Source organism: Prionailurus bengalensis, chromosome D1, assembly GCF_016509475.1.
Source record: "Prionailurus bengalensis isolate Pbe53 chromosome D1, Fcat_Pben_1.1_paternal_pri, whole genome shotgun sequence".
Taxonomy (NCBI): Eukaryota; Metazoa; Chordata; class Mammalia; order Carnivora; family Felidae; genus Prionailurus; species Prionailurus bengalensis.
The window spans coordinates 110,609,217-110,632,694 of NC_057346.1; the positions used below are offsets into that span (position 1 = coordinate 110,609,217).

Here is a 23,478-nt window from a genome sequence, read left to right on the forward strand (position 1 = left end):
CTATTGCTATATCCAATTTCTTCATGTTATATATTTTTCTTTTTCAAGAGGTCTCCCAGTATCAGTATTTTCAGAGCCTAGCCCACCCCTCATGCATTGATCTCAAAGAAATTAGCTTATTTTTAAGGAATCCAGATTTCAGCTGCCTAAATTGGAGGAAATTCTTTTAAGTCTTTCCTCACAAGTTACCATTAACATGAACACCAAAAAGTATAAACCTGGAAATATCAATTTTCTTTTTAAAATCATCATTTGGAACTACATCTTGGGTGCAAGGCCTGGGAATGTGTAGTAGAAAGCTAGTTCACAATTAGTAATTAAGTATTTATTTTTAAACCCTGTCAGATTATCTTAAGCCACAGAAGAATTTATATTGAATAATTTTATGTGACCCTAAGGAATATAGGCTGAATATCTGAGTATGTCTTTTCCATTCCTGATTCCTGATTCATGTTTTTCCTTGGCCACTGCTATGGTCTGAAGTGCTTCTGCAAGCACCTCAGGAAGAATTCCAAAGTCTGGGATAGGACCTGAACGGTTTTTTTTTCTCTTTTGTTTTTCTTTTTACAATAGACTTTTACATTGTGTCTTATTGTTTATGCATCAGTGAAAGGGTGAAAAAATAAAGAGGCTTAAAAAAGTGGCAGCCTGGTTACATTGGTCCTCTCCAATGGTGATAGAAGCAGGACAGTTGATTTTTTTTTTTCATGTTTATTTATTTTTGAGAGAGACAGAGATAGAATGCGAGTGCGTTAGGGACAGACAGAGAGGGAGACACAGAATCTGAAGCAGGCTCTGGGCTCCGAGCTGTCAGCACAGAGCCCGACACGGGGCTCGAGCTCACGAGCTGTGAGATCATGATCTGAGCCAAAGTTGGACGCTCAGCCAACGGAGCCACCCAGGTGCCCCAACAGTTGATTTTTCAGTTTGGTTTTACAAGGTTTGTTCTAGAAGAGACAGGTGGCATCATCGTGGCTTGTATTTAGGGGAGGAAATGACAAAGTTCTAGATAAATGTGGTCCTATTTCTATAATGATTAATGTGCAGCAAAACAAACTTAGTCATACTTTTCCAGACTCACAAACTAGATTCCAAACTCACTTTCCACCCTTGAGTGAGCAAAGGACATACACATTTTTTCTTTTCCATTATGATAGGACATATCTATTAATACTTCCTGAGAGTTTGAGTGTAACATCTTTTTTTTTTCTCAAGTTTTTTTTATGTGGCTATTCCATAGATACATTTAGGAAACATTAAATTAACTTGCCTGTAGGATCCCTGAAAAGAAAGATTTCTAAGTTTATAGCTCACAGTCTTTTGGCCTGGGTGTCTGTATTTCTGAATCGTGAAAAAGAATAGTTATCTTCTCAGTCCTATGGGATTTGACTCCATTGACTCCAGTTATAGGAAGCCTTATTGTAATCCCCTAGTCAGCTGTACAAGGTCAAGTGTCATAATAGAAATACACAAATTCCCATAACTGTCAAATAAAGATACTTGAGGCAGAGTGGCAGGGGAAAATGTAGAAAATTTTGGGTCAAATACTAAGCAGAGTAAAAGTATGCAGCAGGAAGGGGGGAAATGAGTTAAAAAGAGGTATCTAAAGAGGGCTCTTAGCATTATGAAAAGTGTCTAGAGAGAGCTTCCTTGTGTTTGTCAGGAATCGTGAAAAACATGGCTGCCACCCCGGGCTCAGTCAGAGTGGCACAGAGACCAGAGCCTGAGGAAGGAGTGGTCAGCAGGATGACTAGGAGACTGACAGTGTTTGAATTCTTCCTGCAGGGGCTTGTCTGCACCTTGTTTTGCTTGCCCGATACCATAGTTAAAATGCAGCTGATAGCAGAAGACAACAGACTTAGATACCAGCTATGCAGGTAGTTTAACTTAAGATCAAATGGATTCATTGTTCCTGAATTTGACCATTTATATTTAATCTGAGCTTCAGATAATAGTGAATATAGAGCTTGAATACTTTGAGAATCTGAACATCACCCAGAAGAAAAGAAGCTGTGCATTGGGTAGGTGCCATCACCGCACAGCTGGAGACTGCAGTGCTAGAGAGCTTGGTGCTTGTAGCATAGAAGCCTACACTGCAGTGGAGGACAGCAGCAAGCCGAGTTTACTCTTCCTGCAGAGAGAGGGATTGTTTCTTGTTGCAGCCTGTGTGGCTCTTAGGAAGAACTAGCAGAAGAGATGAGAGCTCTACAGTTATATATCCCTGGAAGAAAAGTCCATTTTAGTGTTGGGGGGGTGGGGGAAGGGCTTTGAAGATTCTAAAATATTAAATTCTGCATTGTTAAAGAAAGATCGGGGCACTTGAGTGGCTCAGGTCATGATCTCAGGGTTCGTGGGTTCGAGCCCCACGTCAGGCCCTGTGCTGACAGCTCGGAATCTGGAGCCTGCTTCGGATTCTGTGTCTCCCTCCCTCTCTCTCTGCCCCTCCCCCAGGCATGTTCGTTCATTCCTTCTCTCTCTCTCTCTTTCTCAAAAATAAACATTAAAAATTAAAAGAGAGAGAAAGAAAGAAAATAGAATATAAAGTTGGGAGGGGATTAGATAAAAAGAAGGGGGGGGCATTAAAAACTGTTGACCTGGGGCACCTGGGTGGCTCAGTCTGTTGAGCATGTTGAGTGTCCAAGTCGTGATTTTGGCTCAGGTCATGTTCTCAGAGTCTGAGGGATCAAGCCCCAAGTCACACTCCTTGATGAGCATTGAGCTGGCCTGGGATTGATTCATATTCATTCATATTCATTCTCTCTCTCTCTCTCTCTCTCTCTCTCTCTCTCCCCCCCTCTCCCTCTCCCTCTCTCCCCTCCCCTCCCTCCCTCCCTCTCTCTCCCTCTTTCCCTCTGTTCCTGAGCCCCTCCCCCACTCCTTGCTCTCTCTCTCTCTCTCTCTCTCTCTCTCTCTCAAAAAAAAAAAAAAAAAAAAAGACAGGACTTAGAGCAGTGTCAGTAATACAGTCCCATTAAAGTGAGAGAAAATCTCTGTGCATTGCAGCGGTGCTGGAGAAAGGGACATGCCAACTGCTGACAGTGGGTCACAGAAAGGTGGTAGGAGTCAGCCTGAAGACTGAGTTTTTAATCAGAATTTATTGTTTTGTATTTATTTTGGTCATAAAGGAGCTCTTAATATATATACATACATAAAAAGTTTTTAATATATCAATGTATTTGGCTGCCCAACTCAGTGAAACAAATTCAGTGTTGTATACGTATTTACTTTCCTGTTTTCTCTAAGGTATTTTGATAAGCTGGGCAAACATGTGACTTGTGGTCAAGATACTAGATCTATGAAAGCTTGTTTTCTCCTCTGTAAAATAACATCTACCTCAATGGGGCTGTTGTGAAATTTAATGATAATGTTAGTAAATATTTAATAAACTATATCACTATTACAGAAAAAAATCAGATGTCACAAATCTGTGAATAATGCCTGCCTACTCTGTGCCAGAACCGGGCTGAGTGTTGGGGTAAATATGCACACATGCTGTGGATGAGGCCCTCGAGGGTCTTGCAAGTCAGTGGTGGAGCAGGCATTTCAATAGGCTGAGAAAGTAAGTGCATCCTAGGTTTACAGGTACCATGCATGCCATTAGAGTGCTGCCTGAACACTGAGAAGCTGGGTGTGGATTCTGTCCTGAGGGAAGGAAATGCCAGTCTTCTTAACTCAGAAGTTAAGGGGGCACCTGGCTGGCTCAGTAGGTAGAGCGTGTGGCTCTTGATCTTGGGATTGTGAGTTTGAGCCCCACGTTGGTTGTAGAGAGATTGCTTATGAACAAACAAACAAACAAACAAACAGACTTCTAATATGGGCTCCTGGGTGGCTGAGTGGATTGAGCATCTGACTCTTGATTTCGGCTCAGGTCCTGATCCCCGGGTCATGGGGTGGAGCCCTGAGTCTGGTTCCATGCTGAGTGTGAAGCCTGCTTGGGATTCTCTCTCCCTCTCCCTTTGCCCCTTTCTCCCACTCATTCTCTCTTTAAAAAAAAAAAAAAGTTAATAAGCTTTCCTGTTAGATGATAAAACAGTATATAAATGACTCTCAGTTTATGAATTCTAGAATTGTTCTTTGTGGTGCAATAGGCTACTACTGCTGCTCTGAACTAAGATCCTAACATTTTATTTTGTAACCATGATCTAAAAATTTACACTCGGCTCTCTCTCAGGAGTATGATGGAACCAAAAGCAAAGTCATGGTTTCAGGTAGATACAGACACTAATGAGAAATTTGCTTCATCTGACACTTTGGGGGTGACTCTGGCACTAAAGAGAAGAACTGGTAGAGGATCCACTATAATTAGATCTTAATCCATTAAACTAGATTAGAGGGGGGAAAGGCAACCTGTATAAATAAAACTTCATTTGAAATCTAATCGACACATTCTAAGTGGAAAGTTTTATATTTATTTACTCATCAGTTTATTTTTTAAATGTAAACTCTATACCCAACATGGGGCTTGAACTCATGACCCCAAGATCAAGAGTCACATACTCCACCGACTGAGCCAGCCAGGTGCCCCCTAAGAAAAAAGTTTTGAATAATTTAATAGCTACAAGGCATATAAGGTTAGGTTAAAATATGTAATAATTCTTCAAAGTGTTATTATATTATTGTGTTATGTAATGTCATGTTCTTACCATCTCTGATCTTTGGTGCCTGTCTTTTATCCTGAATTAATGGGGCGGGGTGGGGGGGGCGGGGGGGCTGGCCTCATTTAGTAAGCGATTTGGAAGCCCTGTCTGGTTTTTGTCCTTTCCTGGTGGCCTCTCGGGTTTTACTTGCTACAGCGTGGTAACATGTTTCTCTTTAGTATTCCATTCTTTATCACCCCTCCAGGTTAGATAAGACTAAGAACCAGGATTTTCTAAGAAGACCTCTCACACTATTAAGGAGAGCGTTTCAGACATAATAGTCTGATTGCACTTGGTCTTTCAGTCTTTTTTTTTTTTAACGTTTTATTTATTTTTGAGACAGAGAGACAGAGCACGAACGGGGGAGGGGCAGAGAGAGGGGGAGACACAGAATGGAAGCAGGCTCCAGGCTCTGAGCCATCCGCCCAGAGCCCGACGCGGGGCTCGAACTCACGGACCGCGAGATCGTGACCTGAGCCGAAGTCGGACGCTCAACCGACTGAGCCACCCAGGCGCCCCAAGGTCTTTCAGTCTTAAGATAAAGGGCAAACGAGAGGTTTAGGATTAGAATGGCCATAGAAACTTTTTCAGGGAGAGCTCAACCAAAAAGCACAAAACTCCCACCTTTCTTGGTAAACTACCGTCAAAATTGAAATATTTAGCCCCTCCCTGGCAGCAAAGCCCAAGCCCCAGAAAGCATATTAAGCCACCGACTACATCAGAAACTCACTGACACAACTGTCCTGGAAATAAAAAGGTTTCCAGTGGTAAGAGCTAGGTTCTTAGTGGCCTGAGATGTTTATTTCAAATCAGCTCCTGTAATTTCTGAAAAAAAGCCAAGTTATATTTATGAGAGTCTGAAAATTACATAAATCTAGATCCAAAATACAGTACACTGTAGTGAGAGATTGCTTGTTCAGTCCGAGCTTCACCCTGACCGTGAATCAGTGTGTGGAGAGTGTGTGGCACGCATCACTCGAGTAGCTGCCACAAATGGCATCGGGATGTCTGACGGGATACAAGGCTGGCCGCATCATCCAGGGAACATCAAGAATGTGGCAGGCAAAACAAACGACTAGGATAGGAAATGGGCAGGAGTGCTGGTGTCCTGGGGGGAGGGGTAATCTGAGGGGCAGAGTCCCAGGAGACTGGTGGATGTGGAATTGGCAGACACAGATTCAGTGGCTCCTTGCGCTGGCACCAAGGCAGGAGATAAAGCACCTTGACACCTTGACCTCAGGTTGTACCTCAGCTGGCTTTACTTGGTCAAGATGGAACTGCGGGAAGAGCTGCCTAGACGTTTCGGTTATGGTGGTAGAGTGCCCGGTCGTAACCAGAGGCAGGCATCTGTTGTCGAAGTAGTTGATATTAAACAGACATATGTATTGAATATCTCAGTATTGGTTGAAATGTGTCATTCCTGAAGGTTTTTCTGGAAACATGTATGCTCATTCTGGATTCTGGGCTGGGAGAGCAGCAGTGAGGGCAGGTGAAGCAGGCGGGTGTGTGGGGAAAGAAGGGAAGTTGGAGGAACTCAGCTTGGGTGCCTGGCTCTTGCACAGGCTGAACTTCGGGTGACTCGCTGTTTGCCTGAAAAGCAGGAGAGAGAATTGGGGGGAGTGGTCAGTGGGCAAGAGTGCTGGCTGTAACAATAAGAGGTGACCCTGAGGGGCAGGGTGTGGACGAAGACAAGGACACTCACGGGCCCAGATGCAGAACGGGTTAAAGCCTTCCGTTTTGCTGGCGCCTTCCGAAGTCGGCCAGAGGGAGCCCTCCGGGGCCGGCCTTGGGTTCTCCTATTGCAGTGGTGGTGGGAGGGAGCAGGCGGGGGCGCGGCCCGGCTCGCCTCCCGGGCAGCCTTTCCTCCAATCACCAGGCCGAGAGCGCCGGCTGAGCACACCCCCTCCCGACTCTGCAGCAGGACGGCTGGGCCCTCTGCCTGGCTCGCTCACTCGAGCTCAGCTCCCCCTCCTGCCATCTTCCGTTGCAAAGCATTTCTGGGAGCTGCATGTGGGTGACGCAGCAGCATTGTTCGCAGGCACAGGAAGCCGCGGCTGAGCTGAAGGGCTCGAGAAGGAGCTCAGAGCACGACACGCTGCTCCCTCTGGGTAGCCTCAAGGGTTATAGCTGGACTGCCCCGCCTGATGTACTTTGGGAGATTCCAGAATTTTCAAGTCAATCAGGATTTTCCTAGAGGCAGAGAACCTAAACTCCTTCAGCACAACTTCCAATACAGAAAACAAAACAAAGACGCTGGGGAAACTTCAACCAAGAGCTTCAGCAGCTCCAGAGCGACGAGAAACGCAAGGTCAGGCGGGTGGGCGGCAAACCCTTTCTGGCTCGGGGGGTGTGTGTAACTGTAGGGACTTCGTCTCAGCGGAAGAGGCGGAAGAACAGCCTACCCGGGGACTCCAGGACAATGCTCAGGTTACTTGGCGTTGCTCTAGCCGGCATTGCACTTGTTCCCTCTCCTGGTGGGATGTGCTCTTGAATGGGGTCTCTTGGCTTTGGGGAATCCTTTTTCCTTCTCTTCCCAGACGCCCGCTGTTCTCTTCCCCTTCCTGTGATGTGTGGGGTGTGGGCTTGTGTTTGAATGTTCTCCCGAATGCCAGGAGCCTAGATAGGCGTCAGCCTTTCCGCACTCCACCCCCGCTCCCTGTCCCAAACCCCCTCTGGTGAAGGGTGGTGGCTGCTTTATATGGTTTCTTGGAGGGCCTCAGCTGGAGTCTGCCTTTTTTGATGAAGCAGGGCGAGTTTGGTTGTCTGGCCCCAACAAAATAAGGCTTGGAAGGAAATCTGCATTTCCCTCCACACCCACACAGACCCCGGTAACAGAGTCGTATATGTGTGAACAGCTGCCCCCCACCCCCCACGCAGACACAGTTTCTCCACCTACCTTTCCTTATCCCCCACAAAAAATCTTGCAGGTAGATTTAGACTGCTTTTGGTGAACGGTTAGGTTCCTTTTGCTACTCTTAAACAATTGTGGATCTTTCTGTGAGGTCTGTTTTGCTGAAAGTGGAAAGTCCCTGTTTGTGGACAGCTCAGTGCTCTCCGGGGCGGCAGAGGAAATGGGCAGAGTCCTGCTCCTCAGCAGTAGACATGGGGGAGGGGAACTGTGCACTCCCTCGCACACGTTTTGAATGGACCTGAATTTTTCACCCTAGGGAGATTAGGAGTCCAAACCGGAGCCCAGTCCCAGAGCCTTCGTCCCACGTGGCACCGCACCCCGCCTCTTCACCCCCACGCTGTGCGGTGCTAAACAGGAGACTTCAGAATAGGATGTCATAGCAACTTGAAGTAAATAAAACGTCTGCAAATGAAATCAGTTTGGGGGAGGGTGAGAGGCAGCTGGAGACTTGGCAAAGGGGTTCTTCGTAGAGGAGCTTCCTGGGTGTTTTAAAGGGTCTTTCTGAGTCCCAACTCGAATTTGGAGCATGATCCTTGGTAGAGAAGTGCCGCATGCTTCAAAAAGTCCTGGTCTCTAGGCACAGAGCCCACAAGATTATGGAAATGATTATTAAAGATGGCCTAGGCATGCTTATTGTCCAGGATCAAAGTTGAGTGTTCACTGAAACACTGAAACAGTTAATACCCTGTACACAGTAGGGCAACCTGAAAGGAATCTTGTAACTTGTCTTCTGGATTTGTGTTCTTTTGCTGTTGTCCTTGCTGTAGGGCGCATGAGGTCAGAGGAAGAGGGATTTCGTTTTCTGCTCTAAGATTCAGGATTCAGAAATTTCTGTCGAAAACATAAAGGCTTGCTTCCAAATAACACTCAACCAGTATGATTCACTTAAGTGGTAGTTTCTTACTGTAGCAGTGTCCTCAAGTCATTCAAACTAGATTGGCTAAACCCATCAAAACTGTTGCCCCTAAATTGTTCCTGTTCCATTCCAGAATAAAGCCAAATGATTGACTTTGTGTGTGTGTGTGTGTGTGTGTGTGTGTGTGTGTGTGTGTGAGAGAGAGAGAGAGAGAGAGAGAGAGAGAGATTAATCGATTGGTTAATTTGAAGTTGAAATTTCTGTAATCAGACTTAGAAGAACAGAGCTCTGGGTTGAATCAAGACATTAAGATTGTTGTTCTGTTCATATTATTAATTAAGTATTAGCCAGTCTTTTTTGCCACTTTGCTGAGATCTGCAAAATGAAAACAGTACTTCTTGATAATTATCACTGGTGTTGAAAAGTAAGGGGGCAATATAAAGTTTTACTGCCATGTATAGAACTGTGTGCCAAGTAACACTTGTCGCCCCATAGCTAGTTACTTCAGCATACGTATTAACAGTACAGTGAGTATGCAGGTACGGGGTTGGGAGCAAAGGTAAATTCAAAGTCTTGATAGTACTACAGTAGTTTGAGTTTTCTCTTTCATCTTCAATTTATTTGTTTGGCAGTGAGTCTCTAAATGAAGGGAAAACACAGCTGCCAGCCTGCCCTTCCCATGTCGCTTGTGGGGACTGAGGCTAAGTCTGGATGCTGTTGGGAGTGGTTGGCTCTTTGTTCACTGTGTCCTGCTTTTCTTCCCCCCTCTTCTATCCTATTCTGCCCTTAGATTTTGCTGGAGGAGCTTGCCAACAGCGATCCCAAGTTAGCCCTCACTGGAGTCCCTATAGTACAGTGGCCAAAAAGGGATAAGGTAAGAAACTATTGTTCTTATCTTCAGGCTGCTGAAGCATTTTGCTAGCCGACCGTCACCATTCCGGGAAGAAAAAGAACAACTAGAGGCAGACAGCTTTTGGTGCATTAATATGAACTGACAGAAAATCATTACTCAGTTCTGTTTTAACTCTTAGGTCAGGGTAATTGGCTATCTTTAGAGGTGACTCTGTTAACGGAACTATCAAACCAGAAACCTGCCTCCAGGTTTGGATGCAAAAGTGTGCATTTGTTCACCAGAATGGATCAGTTCCTAGCCTTCTGGCCCAGTGATTCGGTCATTTTCAGATATTTTTTAAAACTAGTTAAAATAATTACATACATATTCAAATGGCTGGAGTATTTCTATGATGGCCTGAGTGTACACTCAAGAGTCCCCTTCATTTGGATTTTTCAGTATCAAAAAGAGAAGGAAAGGAATCACCTGTAAGCTAATAAATTGTCAGGTATGAATTTTCATGCCTCTTCAGTTAGGTCCTGTGTAATTTTTCCCGTATTGTCCTTTGTCAAGGTTATTTATCAAATAAATGTAAGGGCTAGCATTCTGATCCTGCCCATGGGTCTGGCAAATACATAGGCCCTTCTTTGGTTTTCCCCGGGTGAAATTTGCAGAGCCATCACATTCCAGGAGTGTTTAGGTGAATAGCTGTGAAAGATGTCTTAAAGAACCACTTCTTACTACCGGGGTGGAGGAGTCCCGCTTGGCCTGGGCTTGACCACATGAGACTGCCTCAGAACAGTTTAGGCATCTCTGGCTGTTCAGTGTTTTGTGTCAGGAACATGTTTGAGGCACCGCGGAAAAAACTGAAAGACCCAGTCCTTGTTCTTGAAAAGATCACCAGCTGGACAAATACAAGCACTAAAATTATAAACATATACCTGAGGGATGTATTTTACTGGAGTGTCTGTTAGGTACCAGACTCAGAGTAATAAAGAAATGAGCAAGATTCATCTCGCCCTCAAGTAGTTTATCGTCATCTTTAGGAGTATCTTCTGAGTAGTAATATCCAGGATAGGGAAATACTGGAGGGTCCCTGGAATGACATTTGGTACATAGAAAGCCTCAGGGAGGGGTGAATCTCACAGCTCAGCAGAGTGAGAGGGACGTGACTGAAGTAGATAGCCTGAAGGGACTGGCAAACCTTGTCTTTGAAGGTAATACGTAGGTGATAAGTAGAGTAAAATCAATAAATGTTTTAGGTTTCGCAGGCCACGCGGTCTCTGTCGGCAACTTCTCCACTCTGTCATTGCAAGTGAAAGCAGCCATAGACCAGACAGAAAACAAATGAACATCATGGTACTCCAGTCAAATTTCATGTACAAACAGGCAGTGGGCAGATTTGCCCACGGGCCATAGTTTGCCAAGCCTTGTGATCTTCTACCCCCTCCAGTCCTTAAAGCTACTTGATACATTTGACCTCACCGCTTTCTCTCTCTAGCTTAAATTCCCCACCCGGCCGAAGGTGCGGGTTCCTACCATCCCCATCACAAAGCCTCACACTATGAAACCAGCTCCTCGGTTAACACCTGTGAGGCCGGCTGCTGCCTCCCCCATAGTGTCAGGAGCCCGGCGGAGACGAGTGCGCTGTCGAAAATGCAAAGCCTGTGTGCAAGGAGAGTGTGGTGTCTGCCACTACTGCAGGGACATGAAGAAGTTCGGGGGGCCTGGTCGCATGAAGCAGTCGTGTGTCCTTCGGCAGTGCTTGGCAGTAAGTGGTCTGCTGGATACAGAGCTTGGGGGAGGGGTGGTGGTGCCAAAAGGACCGAAATGCAGGTAGTAGAGGGTGGTCGAGCCTTCGGAGATGGAGAGGAGAAGTCACTCTCTCTCTTTGGCTTGCTTCGTTTTGCCCCATTTCTCTCTGAGTTCAGAAGGAAGATACCTCACACTAAAAATGACCCCGTTTAACCTTTCAGCCTTGCTCGCCCAGTTTTCAAATGAGGGAGCAGTGTTTCAAGGGCAAATCACTGCTTCTTGTCCCCTCTTTAACTGGATTAGAAAGGAAGGACCTGGGAGGCCTGGGATGGACTGGTGAAAATAAACTGGTCTCTGTCAGTCTCTAGTTCTCAGCTGGTTCACTCTCCCTATCCTCTTTCTCATCTCGTTTTCCTACCAGAAACCTCTCTTCTCCACCTGGTCTCCTTGGTCCCTAAGTGTTCCCAGGAGAATTAGAGGAAGCAAATCACTGGTCTTCAGTTAAAGGGAAGCTAAACCGATAAGGATCTAAGTCTGCTCTTTTCTTGGTTTCTGTCTTTGTCCTCTTGTAGCCCAGACTGCCTCACTCAGTCACATGTTCCCTCTGTGGAGAGGTGGATCAAAATGAGGAGACACAGGACTTCGAGAAGAAACTTATGGAATGCTGTATCTGCAACGAGATTGTTCATCCTGGCTGCCTCCAGGTGAGGAGAGGCCAAAGGGGCCCCTAAGGTCTCAGGTACTGAGTGGAGCAGAGGAGGGTGGGAATCCCCGATCTGGACCATCAGCAATGGGCTATGTAGTGGTCTAACATCTGTCCTTGATTCATGGTCTACACTGTGTGTCAGCCACTGGCTCGACCCTGAGGACAGTCTCGGACACAGACTAATAGTCCCGTTCCCTGCCCTCATGGAGCTTGCGGTCTGGCCTCCATAGAGTGTGTTTGGAGTCCCCAGGCCATCATGGAACTGCCTGGTCTATTTGGGAATGCCTTGTGCCTTTAAGCATCTCTCCTGTGTACTTGACTGTATCTCTGGATATCAGTTCCTGAAAGATGGTTAGAGTAATAGTATCAGCTAACGTTTAATGAGTGTATCAGGCTTGGTTCACACTTGAGGGCCTTTAAGAAAAAATGATAGAGGTTGTGCCTGGGTGGCTCAATCAGTTAAGCATCTGACTCTTGGTTTTGGCTCAGGTCATGATGTCACAGATTGGGAGTTCAAGTAAAAAAAAAAGAGAAAATGATAGAGGGGCACCTAAGGTGGCTCAGTCGGCTCAGGCTATGATCTCAGGGTCGTGGGATCAAGCCCCGAGTCCAGCTCTGCACAGAACGTGGAGCCTGCTTAAGATTCTTTCCCTCGGGGCGCCTGGGTGGCTCAGTCGGTTAAGCGTCCGACTTCGGCTCAGGTCATGATCTCACAGTCTGTGAGTTCAAGCCCCGCGTCGGGCTCTGTGCTGACAGCTCAGAGCCTGGAGCCCGCTTTGGATTCTGTGTCTCCCTCTCTCTCTGCCCCTCCCCCGTTCATGCTCTGTCTCTCTCTGTCTCAAGAATAAATAAATGTTAAAAAAAAAAATAAATAAATAAATAAAAAAAGATTCTTTCCCTCTCTCTCTCCCTCTCTCCCTCTCTCCCTCCCTCCCTCCCTCCCTCCTTCTCTCTCTCTCTCTCCCCCCCCCCCTCTCTCTCTGCCACTCTTCACCTGCTCATGTGTGTGCTCGCTCGCTCTCTCTAAAAAAAATCTTAAAAGGAAAGAAAAAGTGATAGGGAACCTGATACAGTCTTTAGGAGGTAGCATCAAATCTTTAAGCATGGGCCCTGGGCCTAAGTGTGCGCCAGAGCTCCTTAAGTGATACTAATATGTGGCTGGGGTGGACAACCATTGTTTTATATGCATTCTCTTGTTTACATCTTTTAAGATAGCCCTGTGAAGTTGGATCTACCCTGTTTCTTCATTCTTTAAAGGGCATTGGTGCTGGTACTTTGTCGATTTTTCCAAAGGTGTCAACTATATCATGACTGCCACCTGGCTGACAATGATTGTAAGATACGGTTAATTGTGAGAAGCAGCTCGATTTTAGAAATACTCAAATGTGAAAAAAAATATGCATCTTAAGATCAGTAAAATTAAGGTATCCTCTCCATGCTGATAAACGAAGCATTTACTGTATGTCAAGCTTTTATCTAAACACGTTATTTAACAAGTAATTCATTTAATCCTCACCACACCCTTATAGGAGTATTTATGTGCACTGTACAGTTGAGAACAGAGTCACAGAGACTAGGCTACAGTCTCTGAACCCAAGCAATCATAATTACTATGCCCCACTGTCAAGATGAGGTCTGGCACCATTCCGAATAGTGTGGTCAGTTCCTTTAGCAGAGAGGCATGAGATGCTCAAGAAATAAATGTGTCGGGAAAGATACATATAGAAGTCTGCAGACCCCAGATTGACGCAGACTCTTGGGAATCTCCTCGTGGAATCTAACTTTGATCAAGTAACCAAGAGTGAAGGTGACCAGTCTCCTAGCGGCTAGGAGTGGGGCTGAATGACTCTTGGTTTTTCTCCCCGGTGGGCCGATGTGTTTACAAATGGGTAAAACTTCCAGGTTCTTCCCAACCATGTGGCTGTTATTGTTTGATAAAGGAGCCTTAAGAAACAGGCTTTTTTTTTTTTTTTTTAATGAGACAGATTTTTAACATCCCTGTCTTCCTCTAGATGGATGGAGAGGGGTTGCTTAATGAGGAATTGCCAAATTGCTGGGAGTGTCCAAAGTGCTACCAGGAGGACAACTCAGAGAAAGCCCAGGTAAGGAAGCTTTATCCAGACTGCACCGGAGAAGAAAAGAAACGTCGAGCTTAGGGGATGGCTAGAGTCTGTTTGCCTTTGCGTCTTTGTTCACATGGTTTTTCGGACCATGGAGATGATTTTGTATTTTGTTTGATAACTTTTTTTCCCCCCTCTTTGGTTAATTATTTGGTTTTCTTTTGTTTGAGTTTTTGTGTTACTGAATATTGTTCCACTTGGGGTCTGCAAATTGTTGAGGTCCTCTTACACTCTGAGACCCTAGAAAAAGAGGCAGCATAGCTAGGCTGTGTGAGGAGGGCAGTGAGGCGAGCACGGTTGCTCCTGAGGAATGACACTAGAGGGAAGGCAGTGACCTGAGGCAGCTAGTAAATACAGTGGTGTGCCGGAGTTTCCAGTTAAGCGGGCTCACATTTTTGTCCTCTTCACCTTTATGGCCCTACAGAAAACCCTACCCTTGTGCCCTACACAGGCAGCCCCTCCCTGCAAGGGGACCCGTGCCATGACCTTGGCCCTGAGTAGCTGACATTGCTGGCCCTATGGGTAATACCAAAGGGCCAAGAGGACTCTGGTTGATCAGGCCAGGAGGAATAAGACCTGTTGAGGGCACAGACAGAGGAGGCAGCTGGCCTAGTGGCAGCCATCCAGGCGCAGTGGTCTCCTCCAGGCGCATTGCATAGGAGTAGGGACAAGTTTCCTGGTCTGTCTGTTTCTTCCCACTTGGGTACTGAGGTGACTGAATTTTCATTCTATATATGTTTGAAGAGCAGGGATTTCTAGAGTGGACTAGTGCTGAAGTTCTCCTTATCCCAAGTTCTTAAACTAGGGGTTCTTAAACATTTTCTCTTCATTGACGACAGTGGAGGCAGTAGTGGTGGTGTTTGCCTCCCTGCCACAGCAGGTAGGGGGAAGATGCCTCATTTTATCTTTTTTAAGTTTATTTATTTTGAGAGAGAGGGAGAGAGCACATGTGTGCACACAAGTTGGAGAGGGGCAGGGGGTGGGGGGAAGGGAGAGAATCCCAAGCAGACTCCGTGCTGTGAACACAGAGCCTGACGCAGGGCCCGAACCCATGAACCATGAGATCATGACCTGAACCGAAACGAAGAGTCAGATGCTTAACTGACTGAGCCACCCAGGTGCCCCAGGTGGCTGTATGTTAGTATTGCCTTCTTGCATTGTAAAAGCCAGCACCCACAAGGTAGTCATTCTCTTCCAACCACAGTGCCCTATGAATGTAGAGGAAAGGGAGCAGGCTTGTTGCTGAGGGACAGAAACCATCTCCTTGAGGAAAATGTGAACCACTGCTCACTGATCCCTAGTGGAACACTGGTTCAGCCTCATCACGGCGGAGTCATGGTGGCCCCAGAAGGAGACAAGTGGCGTAGGATGAGGTCGTGGACCTTTATGGAATGTCAGTTTCACTGAACCAAAATTCCTCTTTTTCATCCAGAGTAGCTTCCTTTGGAGCAGGGTGGTTCCTCAGAGGTTCTCATTCTCTGCTTTATATTCCATGCAGTTGGTCTCTAAGGATAGGGGAGGGTGCTGAGTGGAAGAAGCAGCCTGGTGGAGTCCAGCTCAGACACCAGTGGAGCTAAAAGTGGTGTTTACTTCTGTCAGATTCTGCGTTCCAGTTTAAATGGTATATGGAGGCTGCTTTTCTTCTACCACAGGCATCTCTCTTCTGTCAAAAGCATCTCCTGGGTGAAGGAGTTAAATTAGAGATAGAACTAAAAACGGTCAGATTGCATAGGGGTAAAGTTGTGGCCTCTTTAAAGGGTATCTTTATCCAGGGAGTTATAATCCAGAAATTGGGGCAAGAGATGAATAAGGTGGGCTGTGGAATCGTGCAGCCCAAATTTGGATCTCACTCCTCTATACTTGAACACAAACCTTTTTGTCACAGGTAGATTTCCCAAGTGACCTATTTTAAGGGTTTTGTTCTGTAATCAGCTTTCTCGGCACAGACTTGAGCTCGGTTGCTGATCGAGGCAGATTGCAGACTAGACTCTGAGGAGGTGACCACCCTGTAGCATGCAGGTACCCCTTTCCCCATAGAAGAGCGGTGATCTGTCTTCTCTCTAGTCTCCTGAGAGCAGTAGTGAGGCTCACCCTGTAAATGTAGAGGGTTTTGGAGAAAGCACTGATGTGGCTTTTTGGGGGCCTGTTTTGCAGAAGCGGAAAATGGAAGAGAGTGATGAAGAATCCGTGCAAGCCAAAGTCCTGCGGCCCCTGCGGAGCTGCGACGAGCCCCTCACGCCCCCGCCTCACTCACCCACTTCTATGCTACAGCTCATCCATGACCCGGTTTCCCCTCGGGGTATGGTGACTCGGTCATCCCCTGGGGCTGGCCCCAGCGACCACCACAGTGCCAGCCGGGATGAGCGCTTCAAACGGCGGCAGTTGCTGCGGCTGCAGGCCACAGAGCGCACCATGGTACGGGAAAAGGAGAACAATCCCAGCGGCAAAAAGGAGCTGTCTGAAGTTGAGAAAGCCAAGATCCGGGGATCGTACCTCACTGTCACGCTACAGAGGCCCACCAAAGAGCTCCACGGGACATCCATTGTGCCCAAGCTGCAGGCCATCACGGCCTCCTCTGCCAACCTTCGCCATTCCCCCCGCGTGCTAGTACAGCACTGCCCAGCCCGAACCCCCCAGCGTGGGGATGAGGAGGGGCTGGGGGGAGAGGAGGAGGAAGAGGAGGAGGAGGAGGAGGAAGATGACAGTGCAGAGGAGGGGGGTGCAGCCAGGCTGAATGGCCGGGGCAGTTGGGCTCAGGATGGAGACGAAAGCTGGATGCAGCGGGAGGTCTGGATGTCTGTCTTCCGCTACCTCAGCCGCAGAGAACTTTGTGAATGTATGCGAGTGTGCAAGACGTGGTATAAATGGTGAGCAGGGATACAGGGATCAGGAATAGGGGTATGGGAGCAGGTGGCAGGTTTTCCATAAGAGAACTGCATGCGTTCTGGCATCTGGAGGCTTGCTGGGTCTTAAAGGATTGAATCCACTGTGTCTGTTCCCTAGACAGTGGGTCCTGTTATAGATGTGGCCAGTCGTGCCTATAGGTGTGGCCCTTCAGGGAAATGCGGCCCTTTGCTTCCTCTCCCTGCTCCCACCTTTCCCATCTCTCTTTTTACTGAACATATGAAACTGATCTGGGGGATGGATTTCTATAGTTTGTGCTAAAACTTCAGTCCACAGAGCTGCGACAGTTTTCCCCCTCAAGTAAGCTGCACTCATCACACATCTGTTGAGAGCCTGTGATGATGTGATGGTCACTGTTATTGGTGACACAGATGACTGCTTTTAAGCCCCTGCCTCAATTACCTCTCCATCTAATGAAAGGGGTGGACATGCTTTTCAAAAAATTTGAATGTTTCCACAGTTTTCCAGTTGTTTGTTCTTATCCCAATAAGACCTACCATTTCTTCTCAAAAGGGTGATGCTTGGACCACTGGCATTACCTGGGGTCATGTTAGAAACGCAGATTCTCAGGGTCCGTTTCAGTATGGCCTGAGTCAGAGCTTTGGGGGTGGAGCCAAGCAAACTGTTTTTAACACTTTTTCCAGGGGCTTCTGATACACTGCTCTATCATAAGCAGCTTGTTTCTGCCATAGAAGTCTTATGTGCCACTGGTGAAATATTTTCAGTCTTTAAATAAAGACCTCATTCTTTACAAACACTAGTTTTATTTCCCAAATCTGAATTAATATGTGATCTACCCAAATTCTCCTAATATTTTCTCTTTGTAGAGCTAGTGGGCCTGCCTGGCTCTATTCCTCAGTTTCCAGGCTGAGCCACATAAGACTGCCATTATGTGCTGTCTCCCCTTCCCCTGCCAACCAGACTCTGAGCCGGGCTGGGAGGCAGGGGCTGTAAAATATTAAACAGAAGCCTGCATGTTGCAGTGCTATTTGTGGCCTGTGGACTGTAGATTGCAGTGGAAAGGCAGGCCTTTCGCTTTCAGTTCTGGCCTGGACTGGACCAGAAAATATAAAGATAGCCCTGAGGCAGAAACGCAAGATGGGAAGAAGACTCTCCAGGCCCGATAATAAAGAGCCTCTTTCTGCCTGATACAGTAGTGGGCTCGTTCTAGAGCTTAAAGGAGGACTGACTGTAGATATGCTGAGGAACGCCTGCATCTCAGGCAGCTGGGTATGACTGACAAAGGAGAGAATGAAGGCAAGCCTAAGGCTTCAGGCAGCAGGAAGTCAATTTTTTAAATAATTCCTTATGTACACTTTGGTGGGAGCCATACCATTTTAATGCACATGAGAGAGTATAGTATACTGTTTGTCGTGTGTTCCTAACCACTGCGCTGTATTCCCAGCCCTTCCAAAGTAAATCGGTGAACTGGTCAAGTTGCCTACTACTTAACCTGTCGGGCTGCCATAGAGGACAGGCCCTTTTGTCTGAGGATTAAAAAAACAAAAACAAACAAAAAAACCCCAGCAGGGCATGATCCTTGTCTGCTTAATAGAAGAACCTGGGGAGGGTGACACTCCAGGTGCTCTGTGTTTTCTAGAAGCCTGCAGTACCCTTTGGTGGGAGCTCCTCTGACAAGGAGTATCACATTATTGACGGCTAGTGTTCTCTCCTTCTGTCACAGGTGCTGCGACAAGAGACTTTGGACAAAAATTGACTTGAGTAGGTGTAAGGCTATTGTACCCCAGGCCCTCAGTGGCATCATCAAGAGGCAACCAGTTAGCCTGGACCTCAGTTGGACCAACATCTCCAAAAAACAACTGACGTGGCTCGTCAATAGACTGCCAGGTGAGCAGGCAGGGAAAGCTGAGTTACAGGCAGTGCTTAAAACTGCTTTAGGGCAATTTAGGGCAACAGTCCCATTCCATTGTTGTCTTCCTGCTTAACAAGGGATTCACCCAGGGCCACCTTAACTGCCAGTCCCCAGGCGGCACCCCAGACTAGCTGGACTAGCCAATCATTTTCCCAGACAATGAAGAGAATGGGTCTTCTCAACACAACCACTGAAGAGATTTGAGTAAGATGTTGCCATGATCAGCCCCTTAGAATGCTTTGTTCCCCTCAGCATTTTGAGGTCTTAGGAAGACAGTGTCTCGCATACTACGTTGCTCCTGTAGGAACTAAGTAATTGGTTTTACCACCAAAGCTAGAAAATGTCATATAGGAGACCATAGGAATTTTTGAACTGGATTTCTAGACTGAGAATCCATTTTACCGTGGTCACATCAGCTCGTCGTTGAGGCTTTGGATGTGCTGATAGAGTATACGATTGCATGTCTGTTTCTTCCCGCTGCAGGACTGAAAGACCTCCTCCTAGCAGGCTGTTCCTGGTCTGCAGTCTCTGCCCTCAGCACCTCCAGCTGCCCCCTTCTCAGGACCCTTGATCTTCGGTGGGCAGTGGGAATCAAGGACCCTCAAATTCGGGACTTGCTGACTCCACCGGCTGATAAACCAGGTGTGCTCTGGGCCTGACTTCTCTGTGGTCACCTGAGGGTAGCTTTGTCTTTCGACAGACTTTGTCCTCAGAAACTAAAAAAGTGTTACAAATGATGCTGTGGATGAGTACAAATGGAGAACAGAGCAATGGACTCAAGGTTAGCTATTGACAGCCAGTTACTTGCCTGCAGATAAAGGAGGGGCTACTCCGTCTCAGGGGTATTGGAGTTTGGGGCCCAGAGAGTATAATCCTGAGGAAGGCCGGGAAGGCTTCATGGTTGAGGTGGAACATTAAAAGCTGTTTGCATTATGGTCTAAAAAAGTGTGGGAGTGTGGAAAGGGGTGGAGCATTCCACACATACCCTTTTGCTCTATAAGTGAGGCATAATCTAGCAGCTGGGAAGAAAGAAAACGTGTCTGGTTTCCTAGAAACTGCCCCCACACACTGCTCACTACAGGCAGGGCTGGGTGTGGGCAGTTCGCTCAACCGCTGCAAGAAGGCCTGGCCAGGAAGGAGCTGAAGCTGCCTGAGGCTTTGGAGCTGGACCAGAGTTAAGAGTTTTGACCTAGGTTCTTCTCTGTGCAGGTCAGGACAATCGCAGCAAGCTCCGGAACATGACTGACTTCCGGCTGGCAGGCCTTGACATCACGGACGCCACACTTCGCCTCATCATTCGCCACATGCCCCTCCTTTCTCGACTCGACCTCAGTCACTGCAGCCACCTGACAGATCAGTCCTCCAATCTGCTCACCGCTGTCGGGTCTTCCACTCGCTACTCCCTCACAGAGCTCAACATGGCAGGTATGCTGCTGTGATGTTTCATGACAGACGGTACCCCGTGCCTCCTGGAGGGCCCAGCCCTCCCTGGAACTTGACCAGTAAAACAATGAACTTGGGTCTGTTGACTGAACAGTGTTAACTCGTTTCCTCACACCTGAACAAGGACTCTGATTTCTCGCTCTCTGTTTTAACTGATGGGGGTGGAGGCCCAAGTAGTTGTCAGGTGCCTAAGGTCATGGCCAACTGCCAGCCACAGCCTGGTCAGCTTTGCAGTGCAGGGAGTGAGGCATCAGGGGGCACTTCCCATCTCTGAGCCAGGTAGTTACAAGACACAGAGGGCTTTTGCTGAGCATTTTAAAGGAAAGAGCTGGGGAATCGAGCCGCAGAGGCAGGCGCCTGTGGCAGTATGTACCCAGCATTGTCCTCGTTGTCACTTTCCCCACAGGTTGCAATAAATTGACAGACCAGACCCTGATCTACCTACGGCGCATCGCCAATGTCACCTTGATTGACCTTCGAGGATGTAAGCAGATCACTCGAAAAGCCTGCGAGCACTTCATCTCAGACTTGTCCATCAACAGTCTCTACTGCCTGTCTGACGAGAAGCTGATACAGAAGATCAGCTAAAACACACACAGCCCAGACTGAACAGGAAACCGATCTTCCCCTGACTCCCCAGCCAGGAGAGCCTCTCTCCCCGACCCTGCACGGGCTCCGAGGCCAGCGTCACACTCCCTCTCTGCTCTCCTGTCCCTTGAGCCCTTTCCCTACAGGCTGGGCAGAGAGGGTGGTAGACACCAGGCTTACCTGCCTGCTCCTCTCCCTCCTAAGGAGAAAGGAGTAGCAAGCAAATTGATCCGAATCCGAGGGGAAAGCACAGGCTCTGTGCTGTCAAGGTGCCTGCTCGCTTGCTCGCCTGCCCGCCCGCCCGCTCACTCACCGGCCAGGAGGCCAGGCTCTCAGTTTGGGGTGTCTGTGCAACCGTCATCTGTGCTGGGCCCTGGGGCCCTTCTCCCCATCCACGGTCCCCAGCCGTGCCTGGTTCTGAGCAAATTTCCAGGGAAGAAAGCGGCCCTGTCTCCATGGCCAGGTTCTCCTTGTGGTGTCCAGTGCGTGTCTCTCCTCTACCACACTCTCCCCGCGTATGCAGGAGGGGCCAGCAGCAGCCCCGGGAAGGGTAGACCCGTGCCGATCATACTGGTGCTGTTGAGGTGTCTAAAACCTCTCATCCGTGTCCACGCTCTCCCCCTCCCTGTAGCTTGATCCTGTCCGATGCTCGTGGTGGTTCACGTAATGAGGTTACCCCACCCCAGACTTGCCCGCTAGTCTCTACGAGGTCCTTGTTGCACTTACCGGGGTTGAAGCTCTTCAGAGGAGCCGGAACTGTGTACCCCAGGGACACCCCCATTTTATTGCTTCCTAGGCAGATTCTGAGACAGGCACCATCTCCTTGTTCCCCTCCCTCGTCAGCCTCCCACTGCCCTTTCCACATGTTCCTCCTTCCTGCCTGGACAGGACTTTCCCAGGATGCGTGTCCTCAGAGGGAGCAGCCGATATCCCCCGGCTGGGGAGAGCAGAGAGCTGGGCTCGGTCCCACCTGCCTCCCAGCAGGCTCTGGGTCTCCAGTGGGTGTAGCCCCCAGAGCCCAGGCCTGTGTTTAGCCCCAGTGGCTCACTGATCTGGCACCTTGTGGGGGGGAGGGGGGTCCTGCTTTGAAGCCAGTCACCTGCCCTCTGCCTGCAGCCGTGGAAGGGGGTGTGCATGTGCCTCTGTGTGTGTGGCTGAGTGTATTACACGTGTGTGTGGAGGGAGGGAGGGAGGGGAGCATGGTGTCTCCCACCCCACCGCCCTGTGTTGAGCCCCATCAGCTGCCCCCTTTTACTTTGCATTGAACGGCCTGTCCAAAGATCCTCTCTCTAGGGCAGCAGAGAGCTTTTTGCACTTTAAAAAAAAAAAAAAGGAAAGAAAGGTCGGAATTTCTTTTGGGTCAATATTTAAGTGTGTGAGGAGATGCTCAATAGCAGCAGCCTGTGGCAAGAGCTTATAAAGGACGGATGCGGATTTGCACTCTGCTCCCCACCTGTGAGGATAGCGATAGCACAACCTTGCCCCGCCTTCTCGTCCTCCGGCCCCTCCCTTCCTGGCCCCTTTCCTGCAGCCCAGCCTCAGGCTCCCCTCCTCCCAAAACCCTCCAGGGGGAGGAAACCCTACAGGGGAGGGGGAGGGGGAGGGGACGGAGCCCAGGCCCCGGGGGTCTGAAACGTGAGCCACCTTGAGGAGAGACGCCAACTGCACACTCGCCACTTCCAAAGCAATAGAGGCAGAGGGGCCCCCTCTTTGCCACCTAGCCCAGCTTCGACCCTGGCATTGACTGGCCTCCTGAGAGAAAACTGGGTCCTGGTAAGGGGTGGCATTGTGTCTGTTTCTTCCAATCTGCTGATTCTCTTGGCTGCTCCTTAAAAGCAGCAGTCTGCTCCCACGACCCTCTGCCCCTTCCATCGGTCTCCAGGCCCCAGTAACCTGGGGCTGAAACTTTGAGGAAATGCCAGTGACTTATTCCAGAGTGCCTCAGTTAGGGGAACTTCTCTGTAAAGAACCCTGGGTATTGAGCAAAAACCTTATTAATATTATTGTTAATGACCTATAATTGGAAGCTTCCTGCCTTTTTTTGGTTGCTCCTGTGGAAAGTACTGAAAAGATTGTTTTGTTTTGTTGTCTTTTTATAAAAGGGGAGGTGGAGAGACCCCCTCAGAGCAGGGATTGTGCCGGGAGAGTGCCTCTGACTTTGGGACATTTCATCCACAGAAATTTCCAAGCTGATGGTTTGGGTTTTTTGGGGTTTTGGTTTTAATTTTTGGTTGTTTTTGGTTTGGAAAAACAAGCATTTTTACCGTGCACGTAAATTGGTCAGCAGGAAAGGGAGCCCAGGAGGGCAGCAGTTGGACCTACGCCCTTGCCGGGTTTCCTTTATCTCTGGGACTGGAAGGGGGGAAACGGTTTTTTAGAGGTGAGGGTTGGTCCGTGTGGAGGACAGAAATGTCTCTGGGGACAGAGGATCCCGGGAGTCCCATCGCATTTCCTGCAATCTGCTCTGAGATGTGGCCTTGCCAGGAGAGCCTGCCCTCCTCAGACCGCAGGGCCAGACACCCCGCCTCCATCTTTCCGAGCACCGGGGCGAAAAACCACAAAGGAAAGGAAGAAAATTTATATATATATAATATAAAATCACTTGGTGATTAAAAAAATAACTGCTCCATAAATAAAACTCCTAAAGTCACTATGTTTAAAGGGTTTGGTTGTGTTTTTTTGTTTTTCGGAGAAATATTGTAAATATATATTTTTTGTTGCTGATTTAGAGTCAATCTCCAATGTTGTGCTAAAAAATTTAAATTAAATGTAAGCATTAAGGGGGCAAGTCCTGCTATCTCATTTGACACATGGGGGTTATTTTGGGCCAGGGAAGGAGGGAACCTAGTTGGA

The 23,478-nt window shown here is 48.0% G+C and overlaps 1 protein-coding gene across 3 annotated transcripts in view; it reads left to right on the plus strand.

Annotated features, from left to right (window-relative positions):
- The window catches only part of KDM2A (lysine demethylase 2A), a 114,480-nt gene extending 91,067 nt beyond the window's left edge, over positions 1–23,413 (plus strand). For all 3 annotated transcript variants that reach the window (XM_043581756.1, XM_043581757.1, XM_043581755.1), the window contains 9 exons: positions 9,195–9,278; positions 10,738–11,007; positions 11,564–11,695; positions 13,710–13,799; positions 15,972–16,684; positions 18,406–18,569; positions 19,078–19,236; positions 19,804–20,019; positions 20,444–23,413. In XM_043581756.1, the coding sequence (XP_043437691.1) occupies positions 9,195–9,278; positions 10,738–11,007; positions 11,564–11,695; positions 13,710–13,799; positions 15,972–16,684; positions 18,406–18,569; positions 19,078–19,236; positions 19,804–20,019; positions 20,444–20,625 (2,010 nt within the window). In that variant the 3' untranslated portion in view covers positions 20,626–23,413. The remainder of the gene's footprint in view (positions 1–9,194; positions 9,279–10,737; positions 11,008–11,563; positions 11,696–13,709; positions 13,800–15,971; positions 16,685–18,405; positions 18,570–19,077; positions 19,237–19,803; positions 20,020–20,443) is intronic.
- The last annotated feature ends 65 nt before the right edge of the window (positions 23,414–23,478 follow it).